The sequence below is a fragment of the Notolabrus celidotus genome, chromosome 23 (assembly GCF_009762535.1).
Source record: "Notolabrus celidotus isolate fNotCel1 chromosome 23, fNotCel1.pri, whole genome shotgun sequence".
Taxonomy (NCBI): domain Eukaryota; kingdom Metazoa; phylum Chordata; class Actinopteri; order Labriformes; family Labridae; genus Notolabrus; species Notolabrus celidotus.
In genome coordinates, this window is record NC_048294.1 from 20605425 (window position 1) to 20626489 (window position 21065).

Genomic DNA, 21065 nt, shown 5'->3' on the forward strand with positions numbered 1-21065 from the left:
GGAATTGTCCTTGTTTTTAATCTTTGGCGTCTAAAATGTAAAAAAAAATAGCCACTAAACTTTGCTCAAAAAGATGTTTTTTTTGTATGTTTGCTTGCTTTTTGTGACACCATCACTCACAGATATTCACATTTTGTTACATTTGACACTTTGTAACCTGCCTGTTGACGTTATCACCTGATTAATAAAGTTTTTTGTAAAATACAACTTTAACTCTCCAGAACGTTCTATATTCAGAGATTCACACATTTTCCAGCACACTGCAAAGCTGCTTATTTGAACATATCTGATTCAAATATTAGTCTTTTTTAAAAGTCATTATTTTAAATTATTATTGAATATATATTATTCATTCTCTTTATTTTTATTTATTTATTTATTTTGGATTATTCCATTTTTTATTTATTTATTCATAAGATCTTACCAGGCTCAAAATAAAAACATGAAAGATAGATCAAATAGAGACATATTATGAAGCTAAATTCAGGTTTTGTTTAAGATTATTAGTAAAATGTGTGCTTCAACGATCTTTCAAACATCACCTGAAGTCTGCACTTAGCGGTCTTATCTTATATTCATGTGAAAACTAAAAGATGCCTCATGCAGAGTAAAAAAAACATTATTTTATTCTTACAAAATACATTGAAACATTTCATGTGCCACTAATATTAAAATAGTTAAACTCAGATTAAAAAACACCTCATGATCAGGGTTTAAAAATAAGGGTAATGTGGACATCACTCGAACATCACGCTTCATGTCCGTGTTCAGAGTGAAGAGACACGCTCTGTTTCTTCATCAGTCTTTGAAAAGCATCATGTGACTCCTCTCTTCATCAGGAAGGAAATAAAAGCTGGTTTCTGCAGAATCAGCTTCCTAAAGTCTGCAGCTCGTCTGCCCAGTGACTCTGACAGAGAGAGCAGGAGAGGGAATTAGGAAATCCAAGTACACCCAGCTAAGAAAGTGATTGTGAGTGTTAGTGTTAGTTTAGCATTTCCTTTGATCTGAAAGCAGAATATTTAAAAACACAGACTCCTCGTATCTGAACCTCCCGTCACTCACCTGCGACGCAGAGAGTCCGGTCTCCTCCAGGTCTCCGAAGCAGCCGTGTTTGTGTCTGATGAGACTCCCCCACAACACGGAGCGCCGACAGGATGGACACTCACCCTCCACTGGCAGGAGGTGAGACGGCTCCGACTTCAGGAAGAGTTTGGCGAGGCAGGTCACGTGACTGCTCATCAAACAGGACGGGTGGAAACAGCTCAGCTTCTCTGACGCCTGAGGAAAGAAGAGACTGTGTTAACATATGATCATGCCACGGTCATACAAATCTCACTACATAACATGTTTAATGTTATAAGTGATATGTAAAGTTTGACTTGGTAATTTGTAAGTATCAAAGTAAATACATTTATAAATTCACAAAATACAGAATTATTTCATGAAACACAAAAAACTTCACTCAACGTTTTGCTTGATACACAAAAAAATGTTTTCGAGTTTGATGAAATATTTTTTAAGGTTTAATAAAATACTTGCATTTCTTGGAATATATATATATTTTTTAAATGTTTTTGCGTTTTGAAATTATTTTCTGCTTGTCTTGTTTTTGGGGGATTTTCTTAAATGATTAAGCGTTACATTAAATATTTCTGTTTACAATTAAACAATAGTGAGTTCTCAATCAATCTTGATCGTTTGATTGATTTTTGATTTTTGAGTTTCATGATATCTCCCTTGTCTCGTAGGTTCCTCTGGATCTCTGGTGCTGTGGACGTGCCAGACTCCATCTGTTACAATTACTACTATCTGTCTCACCACTATCATCTCTCTCTCTTCATCTCCCTCTATCCCTCTCTCCAACACGGTCTCAGCAGATGTGTGTCTAACATGAGTCTGGTCCTGCTGGAGGTTTCTGCCTGTTAAAGGAAGTTTGTCCTTGCCACTGTAACTTTCTAAGTGCTGCAAAGTGCTCTGCTCATGGTGGATTAAGATGAGATCAGACTGAGTCCTGTCTGTAAGATGGGACTGGATCTTAAAGCGTCTTGAGATAACATTTGTTGTGATTTGGCGCTATACAAATAAAGATTGATTGATTGATTGATTTATTGATCTTATCCTGTCTTGATGTTGGGTCTTTGTTAATAATAGAACATAGAGTACGGTCTAGACCTGCTCTGTTTGGAAAGAGTCTTCAGATAACATTTGTTGGGATCTAGTGATTTACAAATAAAGATTGATTGATTAATTGAATGTGCACCTTGATGAGTCCTCTGCAGAGGAAACAACGGCTCGTCTCCTCCTCTTCTTCTCCTGCAGACGGCAGCAGCTGCTTCTTCTTGGCTCTGACGCTTCCGAAGGCGACAGGGATGTGGAGCGGCGGCTGCAGGCTTGGCTCAAAGTCCATTCGGTACTCCTGTTTCAGCCAGCGGGCCGTCAGCGGCAGTCTGCTCCACGGCGCCACCCTCAGCATGTTGGAGACCACGCGCCAGTGGAACTGCAGGCTGGACTCTTTCCTGGCGCGCCGAGATACATGGGAGAGACGGCGGGAGGAGTGAGGGTGCTGCCACGCCCACTCAAACTAAAACGACACGAGGTGGAATAAAATTATCTGTGGAATAAGTTTGGGTCAGGCTACACTGATCCGGACAGGAATATAAATGAAGGCACAAAGAACAGAGCAAGAAAAATGACACCAGGGTTCAAATGTTTGACACAGCATCGATGAATCTTCTTGAGATTTAACAAGTGTGGGATTATTCTGTATATTTAAGGATTTTGTGATATCTTAAAGCTTTCCCGGTACACTGATATCTTTTTATCCAGCAGTCTGAACTCTTTAGTTCATCTGATGTCTGAAAAACAAAATAAACCCTCATTGTAGTCTACCTTGTTTTGTCTCTAGGTGCAGCTGGATGAAGCAGGAGTATAATCTCAGCCAACAGGTTGGCGAAAGGTTTCTTTTTACAATAAATCATAACTCTAAACATAACAGAGTTTAATAGCTACAGAGATCTCAGAGTGAAGAAATCAGTTTTAATCTTTTTTCCTCTGAACGTTTCCAGGAAAAACTGAGCCGTTAAACTCTGGATCAAGAACTGGAGTCAAAGTCCGATTCTTTATTGAGCTGATTTATGATTTAAAACAAAAGGAGATTAATAATTCACAACAAACTGCGTACTGTTTGATGCTCCAGATTTTTATTATAGAAACCACATCGGTTTCCTCCTTCAGGTTGTATCGCTTCTCTGACATGAACCTCTGCAGACTGTTATTAATGTCAATACTGTGAAACATACTTCATGTCAATTACATCAACTGACACTGCTCTGAGTCCATCATCAGCCTGCATCTTCCACCAAGCTGAAAGGCTGCTTATGTGAACATATCTAGTTCAAATATTAGTCTATTTAAAAATTCATTCATTTGAATAATTATTGAATATTTATCATTTATTCACTTTACTTTGATTTATTTTGGACTATTTAGTTATTTTTTGATCATCTTATTCCAGTGATTTTTATGAATTATACAGAAGCCCTAAAAGGACACAATTAAATACATTTTATTTTCTCTGATTTCTCAAGATAACGAGTTAATATTTGTTTTCCTGAGATAGTGAGAAAAATAAGACGAGAAAACTGAGACAATGAATTGTATTTAATCCTGTCCTTTTAGAGATCCTCACTGAACATAACAGGAGCACATACTGTATGGTAACCAGGTAACTTCAGGTACTAGGAAAGGCCTGTTTTCAGTTTCTTTAATTATTTATTTTTTTGTATTTTTTTCCAAACATTGTTTAGAAAATTTTTCCTCAGTAAAAAATAAAAATATGTTTTTTACGAGATATTTATCTTACAGGTTGAAGATCACAAACACAAAAAAACGAGCTTCATTCTCGTGATGAAGGGATCATTTATCTCATTTTATCCAGAGAACAAAGCTCATTTTTTGAGTTTGTGATATTCAACCTGTAAGATAAATGTCTCGTAAAAAATTGCTTTTTATTCTTGTCATAATGGGATCATTTATCTAATTTTATCCAAAAGAAAAACAAGTCGAGATCTCGAGATAACAAGCTTTGGTTTCTCCAGATAACAACAAAATAAACTCATCATCTTGAGAAAACTGAGAAAATAGAATGTATTAATCATGACGTTTTAGGGCATCCGTAGAATTACCTCTCATAAATGTAATATTCAATTATTTTTACTTTACTGTATTTACTTGTAGTAAAGCATATTATTCTCTTTTGCTGGTTTAATATTTCAGTGTTTATTATCTTATCAATTTAATTTATTTGAGTTTGTTTTCCTATCTTGGGTTTTAACCTCTCATCCTACCTCCAGTGTTTCCTGGTGTGTCAGCACCATCTATTTTTTATATATAATTTATTTGCCCTGTATATGGATCAATACAGTATGATTGATTGATTGATTGATTTGTAATAAAATCATTTTGGTGCAGAATATTGTGCAGTCACTTTAAACCCTACTCACCCTCAGGGCAGCAATATCAGAGGGAAAGCCATGTATGATGAGGACCATCTCCCTGGGAAATAAAGGAACATTTCCTTGATTTTACTTAAATATTTAAACATTTATAGTAACCTTTAGTGTTTTTAGTTTAAATCACACCATGGTCCTCTCCCGCTCGTCCTCATGGCTCCCCCTTTGTGCCGCCCGGCGTTGTGTTGTCCGATCCTGCGCTCAGGGTTCACCGTGAAGCCGATGTAGATCCGGCCTTTGAATTTAGGATTGATGCAGTACAACATGTACACACCGAAGAAGCTCTCTACCTCCACTACCATCGTACTGTCTCTCAATTACTGCTTACTGTAACGTGTACAGATACAACTAGCATAGCGTTAGCGCTCGTCCAGAGCCATTAACACACAAACTAAAGGTAAAACCGTGAATAAATGTCACTAAACAAACTGCTAATGATACTCCCATTCTCGTGGATGTATTACTCATCGCCGAACACATTTTCTTTTCACATATTTCTACACTAAATAAGCCACAGCAGAATTTGAACGTCGATGTTTCACTTCAAAATGTAAACAGTGCCTTTCGTAGTAGCCCACAAATGTGCCTGTTACAAAAAAAACTTACAAAAAACGCGATTTATCCTTCTCTGAGGCCAAATAAAAAGCTACACTTTGATAACAACTAATCACTTTTAATGTATTTTAAATAAAGCTAACTAAATTACATGTATCTTTAATTACATTCACCGATTGATCGATTCCGTTCAGTATTCTGTAAGGACTACTATTATTATGATTCGCTCCTTTGAAAACTTGATCCCGCCTATTTCGCGCTCACACCGCATCTGATTGGCCGTTGCCGTCACTGCTGCAATCTTATTGGATGTTTGAAGAGTCCGTAATGTGTTTCCTCGATGTGAAGCGTAGCAAGGTGGCTCCGACAAGCGAAAACACTAGAAAGCAGCTTTAAATTACATTATTTGGTAATGATACGCCTTTCAATTCAAAGTTGACATCATTCAATTATAATTCCTTGTTATTTAAGAGACAAAGTCGCTTAAAAAGATAAGAATATCCCTGTTTAATACTTCCGGTGTCAGCATGCGTCTCTTGAACGGACTACAAAAATAACCAGTGCACCAGTGTAACCATTGATTCACAAATATAATCGTGTATGTTTGGATACAGAAATGGCAATAACAGCAGATCACATCAAGGATAAGCTCATAAAGGAGCTCGCGGCAGTGCACGTGGTATGTTTACAACTTATATTTGATTTTAAATGTTTCTGTTTGTTTTGTTTATCGTAAATATCAACTTCCAGATTTGGGGTTAAAGTATTTCTGTGAGGGCTGATGCGTGATTTCATGGAACAACACAAGCATGATAACAAACTTATGCTGTCTGTAACTTGTCTTCTTCAGGATGTGGAGGATACATCACCAAACAGATGTGCTGCCAGCTTCAAAGTCCTGATAGTGTCGCCTCAGTTTGAGGGCAAACAGCTTCTACAGAGACACAGGTATAATATATATTATTAACAAAGACCCAACATCAATACAGGATAAGATCCAGTCCCATCTCACAGACAGGACTCCGTCTGATCTCATCTTAATCCACCATGAGCAGAGCACTTTGCAGCATTTACAGTGGCAAGAACAAACTTCCTTTAACAGGCAGAAATCTCCAGGAGGACCAGACTCATGTTAGATAGCTGAGACCGCGTTGGAGAGAGGGATAGAGGGAGATGAAGAGAGAGAGAGATGATAGTGGTGAGACGGATAGTAGTAGTTGTAGAAGCTGGAGTCTGGCACGTCCACAGCAGCAGAGATCCAGAGGAACCTACGAGACAAGGGAGCTCAGGGACTCCAGAAAGGTCTATGGTTAGTAACTTTAATGGGACAGGAAGAGTTAGACAGGCAGAGAGAGGAGAGAGAGGGAAAGACAGGATCCCAGTGTGTCAGTTCCCCCAGCAGTCTAAGCCTATAGCAGCATAACTAACAGCTGGTCCGGGCCTGAGCCAGCACTAACTATAAGCTTTATCAAAAAGGAAAGTTTGAAGCCTACTCTTGAAAGTATAGAGGGCGTCTGCCTCCCTGACACTGACTGGTAGATGATTCCAAAAGAGAGCTGTCTGATAAGTGAAGACTGAACCTCCCATACTACTTTTAGAGACGTTAGGTATGACGAGCAGGCGTGAATTTTAAATTTGTGAATGTAATTAGTTTATCTTTATATTTCAGGCTAACATGCAATGTTTTTATTTCTATAACTTATAACGTATAACTTGTCACATTAAAATGTTGTAACATGCCTCTCTTTTTAGGGGGAAGGTTTAGACCGACATACTGAAGAATATGGTTCATTTACAGGATCTGATGAAGTTCTGCTTCGTGTATAGGTTGAGAATTAGCGAGATTCTGCTGTTATTGAACACAGTGAATGATGTTGTGAAAAGTTTCTACAGTACTCACATGGAGTGCCATCAGAAGACCTTACAGATTTCAGCAAGACAATGTCACACTACATTCTGCACATGTTACAACAGCATGGCTCTGTAGTAGAAGAGTCCAGGTGCTGAACTGGCCTGCCTGCAGTCCTGACTTGTCACACATTGAAAACATTTGGAGCATCATGAAACTAAAAACACGTCAAAGGAGACCCTGATCTGTTGAGCAGCTGAAATCCTCTTATCAGCTCAATAATACAGACAAATACAGAAAAATAACACAGGTATGGTGTGACTCAGGATGTTTTTCTTATATTCTTGCTGATTGCTGATATACAGCCTCACTCATGAGTCAGTCAGCCTCTGTGTCTTAAGATGTCACTGAAAACACACACAGGGACATATACCTGAGCTCACCTGAACTGTGAGCTAATCAGACACCTGGTTGTTAGTATGCCAGAGTGATATAATAAATCATACCATCCTTATTTGAGCTAAAACGCCTGTGTCTGTGTCTGTGTGTGTGTGTGTGTGTGTCTGTGTTTGTGTTTGTTGACAGGATGGTGAACACGTGTCTCGCCGACGAGCTTAAAGAGATCCACGCATTCGAACAGAAGACGCTCACACCTGAACAGTGGGAGAAACAGAAAGCACAATGACAGACACACACACACAAATACACACACACACTCTCACACACAGTCACTAGATTGAACCTCTCTCATGGAGCAGGCCTCACTATTCTCTGGAAAGAAAACACTCTCTCTTTAACTCTGTGAATCAGCATCTCTGATAGAAACACAAATAATGTTCTGCTAGAAATAAAGGAAACCTGATGATTTAATTTGTTGTTTGTTCCTTTTTTCCTGAAATGTATTGAGTCTCGGTACTTTGACAGACTTTAACCATTCCTGTGAGAAGGTTGGTAAAAATCCTGAGTACTTTGAGTATTTCATTTATTATATAGTCAAACCTTCATTAAGTAAAACTTGATTTAAATATAATCTTAATGCAGGTCAGAGAGCTTCAGTGAGACTAACTGGTGTGATAGCCTTCCCTACAGCGCCACCCGGAGGACAAACTGTAATCCCAAGATTTTAAAAATGTTTCCATCCTGAGAGCTTTTAATGCACAAATTCACGTAACTAACAAACACTTCTGACAGGTATAGAGCTTACACAATTGTGGAGTGAAAAAATATAAATGGCTTGAGGGAAATAGAAAATAAAAGTCCATTAAGTAAACGACTGAAAGCTTAAGAACAGCTGCTACATGCATGAAAAAGTGAGTGAGTACTACTTTAGGACATTCTTCTGCTGGGAGGCTCCATTTAAAAAGGTAAATATGAAATATAGAAGCCATATTTCATTTAATATAATGTAACTTTATGAGGAAGCAATGAGGAGAATAAATAGTTTTTATTACTCAAATAGGCAAGGCAAGTTTATTTATAAAGCACCATTCATACAAGAGCAATTCAAAGTGCTTTACAGAGTAAAAAAAAAAAAACAGAACAGTAACAATCAACAAAAACATACAGCAAACACTTCAAACATTAACATTTTATATGCGGCCAGTTATGTTTGATCTACTCTCTCTTTCTCTCTGTTCCTGTGTACTATTTACTATGTAACTGAACATACATAGTAAATAGTGTTGGGTCTTGTTATTTATTTCAATTAGGAGGGATTATTCTAAATAATCAGCCCCCTTCGCTGCTCTGAAGTCCGTAACTTGCATAGATAGACAAACACATGCACACAGCAGTCACCAAAGACAAGTATCAGTGTTTGAACATTTCTCTAATCAAGCAAACAGCATGTGAAGAAAGAGCATGAATATCATTGAGTCTGAATGTGTGTGTGTGTGTGTGTGTGTGTGTGTGTGTGTGTGTGTGTGTGTGTGTGTGTGTGTGTGTGTGTGTGTGTGCGTGTGCGTGTGTGTATTTGTGTGTGTGTGGGTTTGAAATCATGAAACCCTTAAAAAAAGGCCTTGGACTTATAACAGCTGAAATGTTGTCGCCCTGAAAACCTCACAGGAGGAGGTCTGCAGGGTCTTATTAACACCTCACTGAGACCTGAACACACACACACACACACACACACACACACACAAAGTGCACACCAGTCATTTATCACTCTTCGTAGAAATCTAAACAAATTGCAAACATATTTTTATATTGTTTGTTTTTTCTTCTAAATTTGACCATTATATGTCATTTTTTTAAACGATCAAACACAAACAATATGTTACAAACAAAACAAATAACACCATTCTCTGTGTGATGGATGTTTATTTAAATTAGATACATTCATTAAACTTTCCTCTACTCTTGCATGTTAAAGTTCCAGTAAGCAAGTTACCGTTATCTTGATTTTGGCGTCCTCTGTGGCACCAATTATAATATATTTATTCCGATATTCCTCTTATATACAACTTCATGAAAACACTGACCCCTATTTGCCTGAAGACAAAAAATAAGAAAAAATAAAAAAAAGGGGTTAAAGTTTAAAATGTATACATTTTAGTGTAGATGACAATGTTCTAAATGTTTTCTTTTTTAAAGTTGTACATTTTCTTTTCCTGTCAATCAACCCGCTGTGGGCGGGTCTCTCTGCTCCTTTGATGAAATAAATAATATATAATTATCAATTTCATGATGATAATATTAATAATGATAATTATGTAATAATATTAACCATAATAATAGTAACACTAATAATAATAGCAGTAATAATAATAATAATGTTAATAAAAACAGCAATAATAAACAATCATAATTAATAAGTAAAAATAATAAAACTGAATGTATTTGGTTTGAGACCATGTTTATTAATTGCAGCATAGAATAATACAAAATACACACATATTTGTGAATGTAAAAGAGTATAAATAATTCTCTGTCATGTTTTGTGACATGAACATTACAAGATATTGATTTGTGCTGCTTGAAAATGTTAAATGTGTTGCTTTAAATAAACCTTTTATTAAAATGTATTCTAATTTAAACAGAGAGTACAATCCACTCTGTTTTTTACAGTTACATAAAAAAAAGCAGCATGTTCAGGTGTCAACATCTCATTTACATCTGCAGCGTGAAAATAAGAAGTGTGTTTGTGTTGAGAAACGACTGAGCTATGATCTGATTTTCTCCGTCAGTGAACGCAGACAGAAACGGAGCGAGAGCATCGAGTGTGTGAAGATTACTTCCACCACTTACCCTCCGCAGGCTGCTAATGGAAGAGCCTGCGTGGGGGACTGAGTGTGTGTGTGTGTGTATTCAGTGATCAGGACAGAGCTGCTCTTATTTCAGGTCGGACAACATGACACAGAGTTTGTAATTTAAACCACAGCAGAATATTCTCCCCTGAGAGAGCTGAGTGAAAGAAACTGAAAAAAACAAATAGAGAACAAGTCGGAGAAAACATCAAACACACTTTATCCTGTTTACTTCGGCTCGTAAAGGTGTCATTAAGTCATCCTTACTGTTAGAGTCACTCATTTTTAGTTTGGTTGTATTTTTGTAACTTTTTAAGACCTGAACAGCTGACCAGTGCGCTGAAGGCTGAGGCTCCACACACACACACCTGCTCCACCTTAGGCATGCAGGGGCCAAAAACTCCAGCCTGAGACCGTCACCAAGCTCTCCATCCAACATGCTCTCTCGAATATGCATGGAAACATAGAGGTACATTTTTTCCAATCCTCAAACATAACTAGCCTCTGTTGAACATTGAACATCAACGCATTCAACATTAATTATACTGTAACCTGTGTGTGATTTTTCCTTTCTGGAGTCCCTGAGCTCCCTTGTCTCGTAGGTTCCTCTGGATCTCTGCTGCTGTGGACGTGCCAGACTCCAGCTGCTACAACTACTACTATCTGTCTCACCACTATCATCTCTCTCTCTTCATCTCCCTCTATCCCTCTCTCCAACACGGTCTCAGCAGATGTGTGTCTAACATGAGTCTGGTCCTGCTGGAGGTTTCTGCCTGTTAAAGGAAGTTTGTCCTTGCCACTGTAACTTGCTAAATGCTGCAAAGTGCTCTGCTCATGGTGGATTAAGATGAGATCAGACTGAGTCCTGTCTCTAAGATGGGACTGGATCTTATCCTGTCTTGATGTTGGGTCTTTGTTAATGATAGAACATAAAGTACGATCTAGACCTGCTCTGTTTGGAAAGAGACTTCAGATAACATTTGTTGGGATTTGGTGCTTTATATATAAAGATTGATTGATTGATTGATTTTTAAGGGGCATAGTGGAGTGAGGGAAGTTAAATAAGCTGACTCAAGCCTGGTCTATTCAAGGATAAATCTGCTGTGTACAGAGCATCACGCCTGCCTGCAGGTGTACCTGCAGAGAATGAGACCAGGCACTGGTGTGACCAAGCGGTAACCTTCGGTCTCAAAATATGGAGCCCATGCGGAAGTGTTATAAACTGCAATATATTGGACATCCACTTGAGGCTGGCTGCAGAAACACCAGAAACCACATACACCCCCATTCAAAAAAGATAATCTTTGCAGCAGAAATAAACATGTTTACAGCCTGGTTCAAAAAACGTCTTGGGTCTACGTGGTTAATTTCTCTATCGGCACACACTGTATGGGGGGGATGATTTTTTTTCTAATGCAACAGTTCAGAAGATGTTAAGATTATGAGTTTTGCCCAAATAAGGACATGACTGACTTGGCTGAGGGGCGGGAACACTGTAGCTGTTGGCTAGGAGGCTCAAAGCCCGCCTCTTTACCTCACACTAAGTTTGGTTGAGTTCAACATTTCCAATATGGCTCCCGCCGACGATTGGCTTCATTATTTAGACAGTCTATGGGTTTGACTCTTTTTACACATCTATGAATAATCAAGGGACTCATTACAATCTTTTTGTGCCCTGCGCCTCACTAAGCATCCTGATTGTGCCCTGAATAACTAGCAAGATGTGGTCGGCCACGCCCCATTTTACTTTGCCATGTGTGCTTTAGACCATGCGTTTTAGATCGTTTCAATAGGGCCCAAAGTAGAAAGCTGTGAAAAGTTTGTGGCAGTCAAAGAACTTAGTAATGTGTGAGAGTAAGAATGTGTTCAGTAAGAATATGCTGTTGAAAGGTGGGACTTTTTATTCCATTAAAAGTAATCATAACGTTTGTACATCAAGAACTTGAGCTCCCGTGTGTTGCTTTTGATTCTGGACCAAACAGGGTCACACTGAAGGATTAATTAAAAAAAAAACCAAAAGAAGAAATGACCTCCCTACAGTTGAGGAATCAGAAGGTGATAAATCAATAAACCCGCTCTGTGTGGTGTACGCGGTGTTAAATTACGCCGCTTGATTTCTCTGCAGGAGCTAACTATTCCAGTCGCCCACACACACCGCCGTCTGCTTGGACAAAGTGAAGTGAAAGAAGACTGAGTGAACACATCAGTTGGCTTCCATTAGTCCAAACACCAGCTGATCTCTGAGGAGTCGCCTGCTGACAGGGATTCTCTCTGTGTTACCTTCAGTCTGAACGAATTAGCCTGTCTGTCGGGAGGGAATCATTCAGACGAAAGTGAAAATCGGAGAAGTGTGGAAGTAATCTCCCTGCTCTCTCAAAAAGCAGCTCAGCGGGGGTTCAGACAGAACACAAGAGAGCGTGTATTGATCTGACTGCTGTTGATGTTTAGCAGGTTATTAGATGGTTTTTAACATGCATGTTAGCATGCTATTGTTCGCTAAAGAGCACTAAGCAAAATAGAGAAAATACCTCATGTTTAGATTTCAAGTCCAATCACCAACATTTATTAAATATAGGAATCTCAATCTCTATCAATAGATTCTAGAAAAAAAAATTTATCTGATGGTGCAGGACTGAATTTGTAATAGTACTTGTAATGACTTGATGCTGTGTCACTAAAGACAATCAGTGTTTAGATTTCCTGACTGCCTTGAATGCATCAGAAATGATGGATCCCACCTCCGTTCAACAAACATTGTCAAAGTAGTTTTCTTCTCCTCTTGAGGACAGACCTGACATAGCTTGACTTTTGAATAATCTTCACCGTGATGTTGTTATTTCAGCAAACTTTACACCCATTAATTACAAGAACATCAGTTTCTGTTTCAGGTTCATACTGCTGAAGGAAGCCAGAGTGAAGACTCTGTGGAACTTACTGGATGTAATGAATTGAGAAATAGTGTTCCTTTATTTATTGTTTTACAAAGTAGAGCACTACATGTCACCCATCTTCCCATACACTCTCATATTCAGACACACACACACACACACACACACACACACACACACACACACACACACCTCAAACAGTCTTCATAAAACTTCACTCAGAAAAAGTTCAAGGCTCCGTATAAAAATGTCTCTCCGTCACTGACTCTTGTTATTTGTGTCCAACATGGCGTGCAGCTCCCCGGCTCGTATCCCAGCAGGCCTTGCAAGTTGCAGACGAAGCGGTAGACGTAGCGCTTCCCGGCTGTTTTTCGGATGATGTTTTTATCGTAGTAATATCGCAGACCTCGACTCAGCTTCTCGTAGTTCATCTTGGGCTTGTTCTTCCTGCGACCCCAGAGCAGTGCCACCTGGAGGCAAACGCACAGTTTAACTCAGCAGGTCGTTAAAAGCACCTTTTAAATCCAAGACCTCTTTGTACCTCATCAGGGTCTGTTAGCTTGAACTCCCAACCGTCTCCTGTCCAGCTGATACAGGACTGACAGCTTCGATCTGTGAGGAGCTCCAGGAGGAACTGCCACAGCTGGATTGGACCACTGCCTGTTCAAACATGAAGAGACTGTCACCATAAAGACCCCCTTTGCAATATCTACTCAAGCCATTAGACCTTCTGCTCCACCTGAGCTCACCTGTGTACCCGGCCAGGATCGCTGCAGGTATCACAGCTCGGCCCAGATCCTTTTGGTTCCCAACGTATTCTTTGAAGCTGCGGTGAGTCTGTGGTAAAATGAAGATGTCTTCAGAGACAGTCTCATCTGTCACTGGATCTACTTCCTGGAGCGGAGCGGTCCACGACAGAGAGCCCACAATGTCTGAGTCATCGCTGTGAGAAATCTCCACCTCTGAGTCCGTCTCTACAAACGGAAGAACAACAAAGACAGAGAGAAAGGATGGAAAAACAGCTTCTGGTGGCCATATTGAATTATTCGATGGTGGTAATGAGTCCTAAACAGGCTGCCTCTGAAGTCCTGCAAAGGTGTTTATTTTATTTTGTGGGTATAGAAAGAGCAGATGAGTTCCCTGCTTCTGTGTGATGAACCAGGCGTAAACATTCCCTTTTGGTTTATGTGGTAACAGCAGCAGCATATTTGGTATGTTAGGTTGCACACCACAGAGATTAAGGTTCAGGCTATGATCTAGCTAGCAAAGCACAACATGTTGAGCCCTTGTGACTCTACAACCAATCCATTTCATCACCAGAGTGTTTGATATTAAATTCAGAGGTTCTATCAAACATACCATGTGGATAAAAAACACCTTCACTGAGAATTACAAATTTAATTTAACATCTTTAAGCAGAGCTAAATACATCAATACAACCTCAGACGCATTCCTCAACTCTGCCCAACAGAGCGCGTTTCTTTTGCACCCTAATCTAACACTCAAAAAGATGAATTATTTATTTATTACATTACACTAATCATACATTTATTTATAGGACACTTATAGGTTAACTCCCTCCCTCCTGGAAATGGATCACTTTAAGATCACAGAGGTTTAAATCTGAACGAGGAAAGACTGACATCTAAACGACCTTCTCTGGTATCATATGATGTTTTTAAAGAGGTAGAGTCTGAGCTACTTAAAGAAAACACTTCTCATTGTTTTAAAATGTGTAAACATTTAGATGAATGTGTTGTTATTATATCTGTTTATATTGTTACCCGGGTATACATTTTGTTTTTTTGTTGGTGTATTGCTGCAGGGCATCTCTGGAAAAGAGTCGTTGGTGTCAGTGGGCCCTCCCTGCCAAATAAGGGATAAATGAATAAAAAGCAAACTAATGGAAAATAACAGCATTTAATGACAAATGATGGGAAGTGGAATAATTCCTATTGCTGCTTACAAACTTGTGCACACATGATATCTATTATCTTGAGGGTAAAAGCGATCATCATGTGACAACTTTTATCTTGTGTGCACAGGATGATAATTTGTTCCTTCAAATGAATAACTTACAAGCTAAACGTAACAAGATAACAAGCTGTGCACAAAAGGAAACTTATTTTACTTACTTACTTTTTGACTTCAGGGCCTCTCTACTTAATCTTGGATATGAGATTATAGTATCATTTTTTACTTTTACTTTGAAGGGCTGTTACAGTAAAGTATTTATAATGCCGAGGATGCAGTGTGAAATGGGAGTGAAATGAGTCTGTCTCTATCTGTCATGTTAGTGACGATACATAAAACCAGTGACGCAAAGCAGCAACTACAAACTCATGCTTTAATACTAAAGTAACTTTCCACAGGTCGAGCAGTGTTTCACAGCTCCATGTTTTAGACACAATATTTGCACTCCGTCAACTCTCTACACATTTAAAAGTGTACAGATTTTACCTGCACTCCCTCCTGTGTCCTGCAGTAGAGCCGTGTTCATGCTCCTGTTTGGATCTTCAGTCTTTATCAGATAATAATCCTGAGGGTGTCCGCTCACAGAGTCCAGAGTGTGCAGGTCTGTCCTCTCAGCGTGAAGGTACTGAGAGTGATAACTGTGTTTGTCTGCATGGCCCTGAACAAAGTCTGAGAAGCTTTCTGAGGACACACGTGAAAATATATGACAGAATGAACTTATGATTGTTGTTATTTTAGTATTAAAATGTTTATTTGCATAACAGTGATGTTCAAGTAACCACAAAGTAAACATTATGATTATATATTTTACCTTTGTTGGTTTGCAGCTGGCAGTAAGTTGATATCGTGCACGAGGAGAGTGAAGAGCTGCAGTCGTACTCATTCTCTGGAGGATTTAAAAAATACATTTTTCGGTTAGAGGTCACATCAAGTTATTTCTCCACCAAAAGAAGTCAAAAAGGAACATATGATGTAAAGATAACTGTCCACAGGTATAATCAAGTTCAAACATCTGGAGTTGAAAAGCTGCAGTTCCCAAAGTGTCCACTAGAGGCTGTCTCCAAATATGAGTCAGTCCCCATAGAGCTCTATGTCCAAACACGCTGGGCAAAGTAGGATGCATCTGTCGGAGCTTTCCAATTCATACGACCTTTGACATGCCGCAGTGACACATTCGATTTTTAAATGTGGCCTTCCAAGGATGGCGCCTCTGAATCAGGACTCAGTTTATGGCTACAGCACGTCAGAAAAGATGTAATGTGTAAATAAAATGACACATTTATCTATAACGCAGCTTTTTAAACAATTTCATAATATGAGGATGTATCCCACCTATTTGAGAAGTGACGCCAATCCCAGTGTCTTAAACATGATTCCTTTCTAACTTCCAGCCGAGGGCGACTCTACTAATCGCAAATAGGGGTCTGATTGTATAGAGGCCTATGAGAAAACAGTAATGAGAATAAAGTCGAGATTATTAATTTAATGAAAAAGCTGAAGACTGGCCTTCTTTGGAGTTAACTCAGTTTTTGCGCAACTTTTGCTAAAATTTAACTTCAGAAGACGTTCCATGTTCCTGGTTTTGGAGCAGGCGGCTGGCAGTTCCTCTGATTATACCCTTTAAATTAACACATAGACTAAAAACAGCTGAAGTTCTGATTTTTTTAATCTCATAAATGATGTTAAAACTTAGTGCGCAAAATCATAGTTCTTTTTTTTTTCCCCAAAGTTCCAAAAAGCTTCAAATTGTATCTTGCATGCACAACTTTATTACTCAGGCTGCAGTACAGCGCCTATTCTCAGGCGCGATCCCACTACTGAGCGGCACGAGGGCTTTGACCTGCTCCGTCTCCGACCTGGGCCAGTGCATCCCTCCTTAGACGACCTGGTGGTCCCGGGCTCCCCTAGGAGTGCCATATCCAAGCTTACTACGATACCAAGCTTAGTGCGGACACCAGATTGACACAGTCCGCTGCAGCTCAGAGCTCCTGAGGTCAATGAGTATACTGAGTGGGAGTTAAGAAAGTAACTTGCGTGCACAAAATTTTATTATGTGTGCACAAGATAACTTGTTTCCACCAAGCAGCCACATCCAGTCGTAAAATTTGAAGCCCATGCGGAAGTGATAAAAACTGCAGTTCCTTGAGTGTCCACTTGAGGCTGGCTGCAGAAACACCAGAAACCACATACACACCCATTCAAAGGAGACCATCTTAACAGTAGAAATAAACATGTTTACAGCCTGGGTCTTTCTTGGCACACTCATATGCTGTATGGGGGTGACTTTTTTATATAAATTGCTATTTTCACAGACATTGAACTTACAAGTTTTACCTTAGTAAGGGCATGGCTGACTTGATTGACAGGCAGGAACACTGTAGCTGTTAGCAAAAAGGCTTTCAAATTGTGTATGAAATTACATATTTTAAGTTATTAAGAGTTAGTATTCTCTCCACCTCTCCTCATGTCCTCCAGATGCTCCCACAGGATCTCTCCGGCCGTGCAGTCAGATATCAGGCTCAGGAAAGCGTCTCTGTCCAGAGCGCAGAGCTCCGCCCCCTGCAGGCCTCTCAGGTCTGAACCCAGACAGGTGAGACCGAACTCGGCCTGACACCAGTCCAACCAGTAGTTCACCTCCCACTCCGACCACAGGGTGGGGTCTGCGCGCGCGCGCACACACACACACACACACACACACACACACACACACACACACACACACACACACACCACACACACACACACACACACACAGGAATAAATCCACAGCTCTGTGTGTAACAAACAATGATCAGTGAAGTCCTGGATGTGTGAATCTATACCGTGAGGGAAGTGATGGTTGATCCTCTCCTGAGAAAATCCAGAGAAGCTGGCCTTCAGCGCCTGGCTGAGGACCTCCTTACTGGTTGGGGTGAGAGGAGGGACCTCCAGGGGGTCCATCTCTGAGACAGCAGGAAATAAAAGGACCCTGATTGAATGTACTCATTTAAATTTACGATCGAAATAGTAACCATGCTGTTTGTGTTCCACAGGATTGATAAAGACATTTTTAGTTATTTAAAAAAAAAAAATGTAAGTCATTTTTTGGACATCGTCGGTAGTCGAACCTGCGAGGACCATTATTTATTTGTTGTGAAAGAATTATTTACATGTTTTTCTACACAATCCATGGTGAGATATCTCCTCCACCAAACAAACGCAGCTGAGGGTTCTGCAGAAATCGAGTCATTCAAAGTATAATTTCTAATGATTGTATTTCAATTCAACACATAATGATACATTTGTACTTCATGAACTAAGAGTTTGAAAATGTCTGTGATGGACTTATTTGTGTGTATAAAGAAGAAACAAAGAGCTAAAGATTCAGAGTGTAAAGAAATATAATTGGATCAAATTAAATCTGACTATTCTTAAGAACACAGATATGATTAAAAAAGAGAAATGTCCTTATTTCTGCTCATAAATACACTAGAAATGTTTATAAAATATAAATACAGCATAAAGAGAGCTCTTAGTCCTTAATTATTTCTCCTTAGGTAAACTCAATAAGTTGGTAAAAGTAAACTTCTCAAAGGGTAATATATCCAGAAAGAAGAAAGGGTAAACGTTTCAAAGCATCCTGATTATTTGAAGTCAAACATGGAATAGACGGAGGGATCGTCGTCTTACCGTATGTGCTGCAGTCCATCCTGGTGTGTCAAGGGTTTGGGGATCAGGTGGAGCAAACTGAGGGCACACAGAGGGAATGGACCTTTAATATGAAAGGCAGAGGGGAGGGAGGGGGCCTGCTGTGATGGACAGGTGTCAGTCATGTTCACGTGGGAGGGGCATGAGCATCGAATCTGATGTACAGGATATTGATCAACGAGAGGTTTAACAAAAAACTAAAGGGCATGATATGATACAGTACATACTGTACCTTTAAATACTACACACTGTGCCTTTAGATACAACACACTGTACTTTTAAATGCTATACATTGTGTCGTTAAAAACTAGACACTGTACTTTAACATACCACACACTGTACCTTTAAATACTACGCACTGTACCTTAACATACTACACACTGCATCATTAGATACTTCAAACTTTACCTTTGAATACCACACACTATACTTTTAAATACTACACACTGAATCTTTAAATACTACACACTGAAAAATGAATACCACACACTGTATCTTTAAATACCACACACTGTATCTTTAAATACTCACACTGTACCTTTAAATATTACACACTGTACCTTTAAATACTACACACTGCATCTTTAAATTCTAGACATTGTACCTTTAAATACTAAACACTGTACCTTTAAATACTACACACTGTACCTTTATATACACACAATGTACCTTTAAATACTAGATATTGTATCTTTAAATACTACACACTGTACCTTTAAATACTACACACTGCACCTTTAAATACTAGAAATTGTACCTTTTAATATTACACACTGTTCCTTTAAATACTACACACTGCATCTTTAAATACTAGAAACTGTACCTTTAAATACTAAACATTGCATCTTTAAATACTACACACTGTACCTTAACATACTACACACTGCATCTTTAAATACTACACACTTTACCTTTAAATACCACACACTGTACTATTAAATACTACACACTGAATCTTTGAATACTACACACTGAAAAATAAATACTACATACTGTACCTTTAAATATGACACACTGTACCTTCCCAGGTGAGACCACTGCAGATAGTTATTTGGGTTCTTTCAGTAAACCCGCCTTCTCTTGAGTTTTCCTCTCTTTTGTACCAAGCAATTCATATTTAACTGAATACACATCACATGTTGTCATCACCCATAAGGCCGATCCAGTACACACAGCACAGAATCAAACCCCTGGACCCAGCAGTGAGATAAAGACGTGCAAAGGCAGTGTGCGTGGAGTAAACGTGATTTATGGATTTTGATGGACACTTATGTTGGATTCTTGTATGTAACACATTGGAGAAAAGACGGTGAACAATAAATCATCCGTAAGTGCAACCAGAAAACGTCGGATACTTCTTTTCACAAGACACAACGAACGGCGAGCGCGTCAATTATGTTTAGCCCGTCTTGACAGCCCCTCAGTGGCTTTAAGTTTTAGGCTTAGCCGCTACAGGCAGTATCTGGATTTCTTGCCAGCTCAGGGGTTTGTTTCGGGATTCTGAGCTAGTAAGAACATCCAGACACTGCCTGAGGTTGTTGTATGCCAATGTGCAAGATGCTGTCTAGTGACTTACTGGCCCTGCCAGATTCTCGGTATAGTGACTAGAGGGATCAAACGGCTGCTCACATTAGCCCAGCAAGCCTGAAGTTGACTGCTTAGTAAAGGTTGTACTCCATCACCAGCCCTGAGTATAGATAAGACAAGGTGGTGACTGAACACATCTGTGCCAGATTTGTTTTTTGAAACAGTCTTGCACCTCATGCTCATAGCAGCAATGGCCATTTATTTCCACCCAAGTTAGCTGTAGGCAGGAATAAATATGTATAGCTATCTGAATTAATAGGTCAGGGCCAGTTAATTGCATACAACAGTTGCAAGTGGTGTCTTCCTGTTCTCTGAGCTCAGAATCCTGAAACCATATACATGTGTACGTCTGTACACAAACCCCTGAGCTTGCAGGAAATCCAGATGCTCCATGCGACTGCTGTATGCCAAGAAGACAGATGGAACACATCTCTCCCAGATATGTTCCCAAAGTTACAGTCTATAATACTTCACCATGTGAAATTAAATGATCTTTTCATCATTTGTATTTACATTTAGTGCTAATCTGATTCTACAACTTATTTACACTTATTTCAAGTTTCAGGGAAAATAGAAATCATGCAACACTCGATCCCTAACGCTCCCTAATGATCGGCCCCACCACATTGCCCTTGCCTGTGGGTTTCTCAAAATGGCCAGGAGTTCAGCATTTGGTTTAGCTTTCTGGAATCAGAAGGGACCATTCCTGCATCCCGTATATATCTGGTTTCAATCTTCATATATATAAAAAAGATAAAAAAGGAATAAA

General features: G+C 39.3%; 3 protein-coding genes across 3 annotated transcripts; 1 reads left to right on the plus strand and 2 right to left on the minus strand.

Moving 5' to 3' along the window:
• Positions 1-603: 603 nt before the first annotated feature.
• Positions 604-5259, minus strand: slx1b (SLX1 homolog B, structure-specific endonuclease subunit). Its single transcript, XM_034676931.1, has 5 exons — positions 4641-5259; positions 4503-4554; positions 2261-2581; positions 1063-1278; positions 604-907 (listed from the first exon to the last, which is right to left on the minus strand). The coding sequence occupies exons 1-5, from the start codon at positions 4811-4813 to the stop codon at positions 869-871; spliced, it is 801 nt and encodes a 266-aa protein (XP_034532822.1). The 5' UTR covers positions 4814-5259; the 3' UTR covers positions 604-868.
• An 85-nt stretch (positions 5260-5344) lies between these two features.
• On the plus strand, positions 5345-7785 carry zgc:112271 (uncharacterized protein LOC553698 homolog). Its single transcript, XM_034676932.1, has 4 exons — positions 5345-5475; positions 5681-5745; positions 5917-6014; positions 7501-7785. Exons 2-4 carry the CDS (start codon positions 5683-5685, stop codon positions 7598-7600), a joined length of 261 nt encoding a protein of 86 aa, XP_034532823.1. The 5' UTR covers positions 5345-5475; positions 5681-5682; the 3' UTR covers positions 7601-7785.
• A 5410-nt stretch (positions 7786-13195) lies between these two features.
• On the minus strand, positions 13196-20428 carry LOC117807535 (protein c-ets-1-B-like). The gene is given in 10 exon segments (XM_034676855.1): positions 13196-13350; positions 13353-13518; positions 13590-13708; positions 13798-14022; positions 15509-15703; positions 15834-15908; positions 17479-17682; positions 17845-17964; positions 18692-18748; positions 19708-20428. Coding segments are annotated over 9 exon segments (1167 nt in total). The 5' UTR covers positions 18711-18748; positions 19708-20428; the 3' UTR covers positions 13196-13306.
• Positions 20429-21065: the final 637 nt, after the last annotated feature.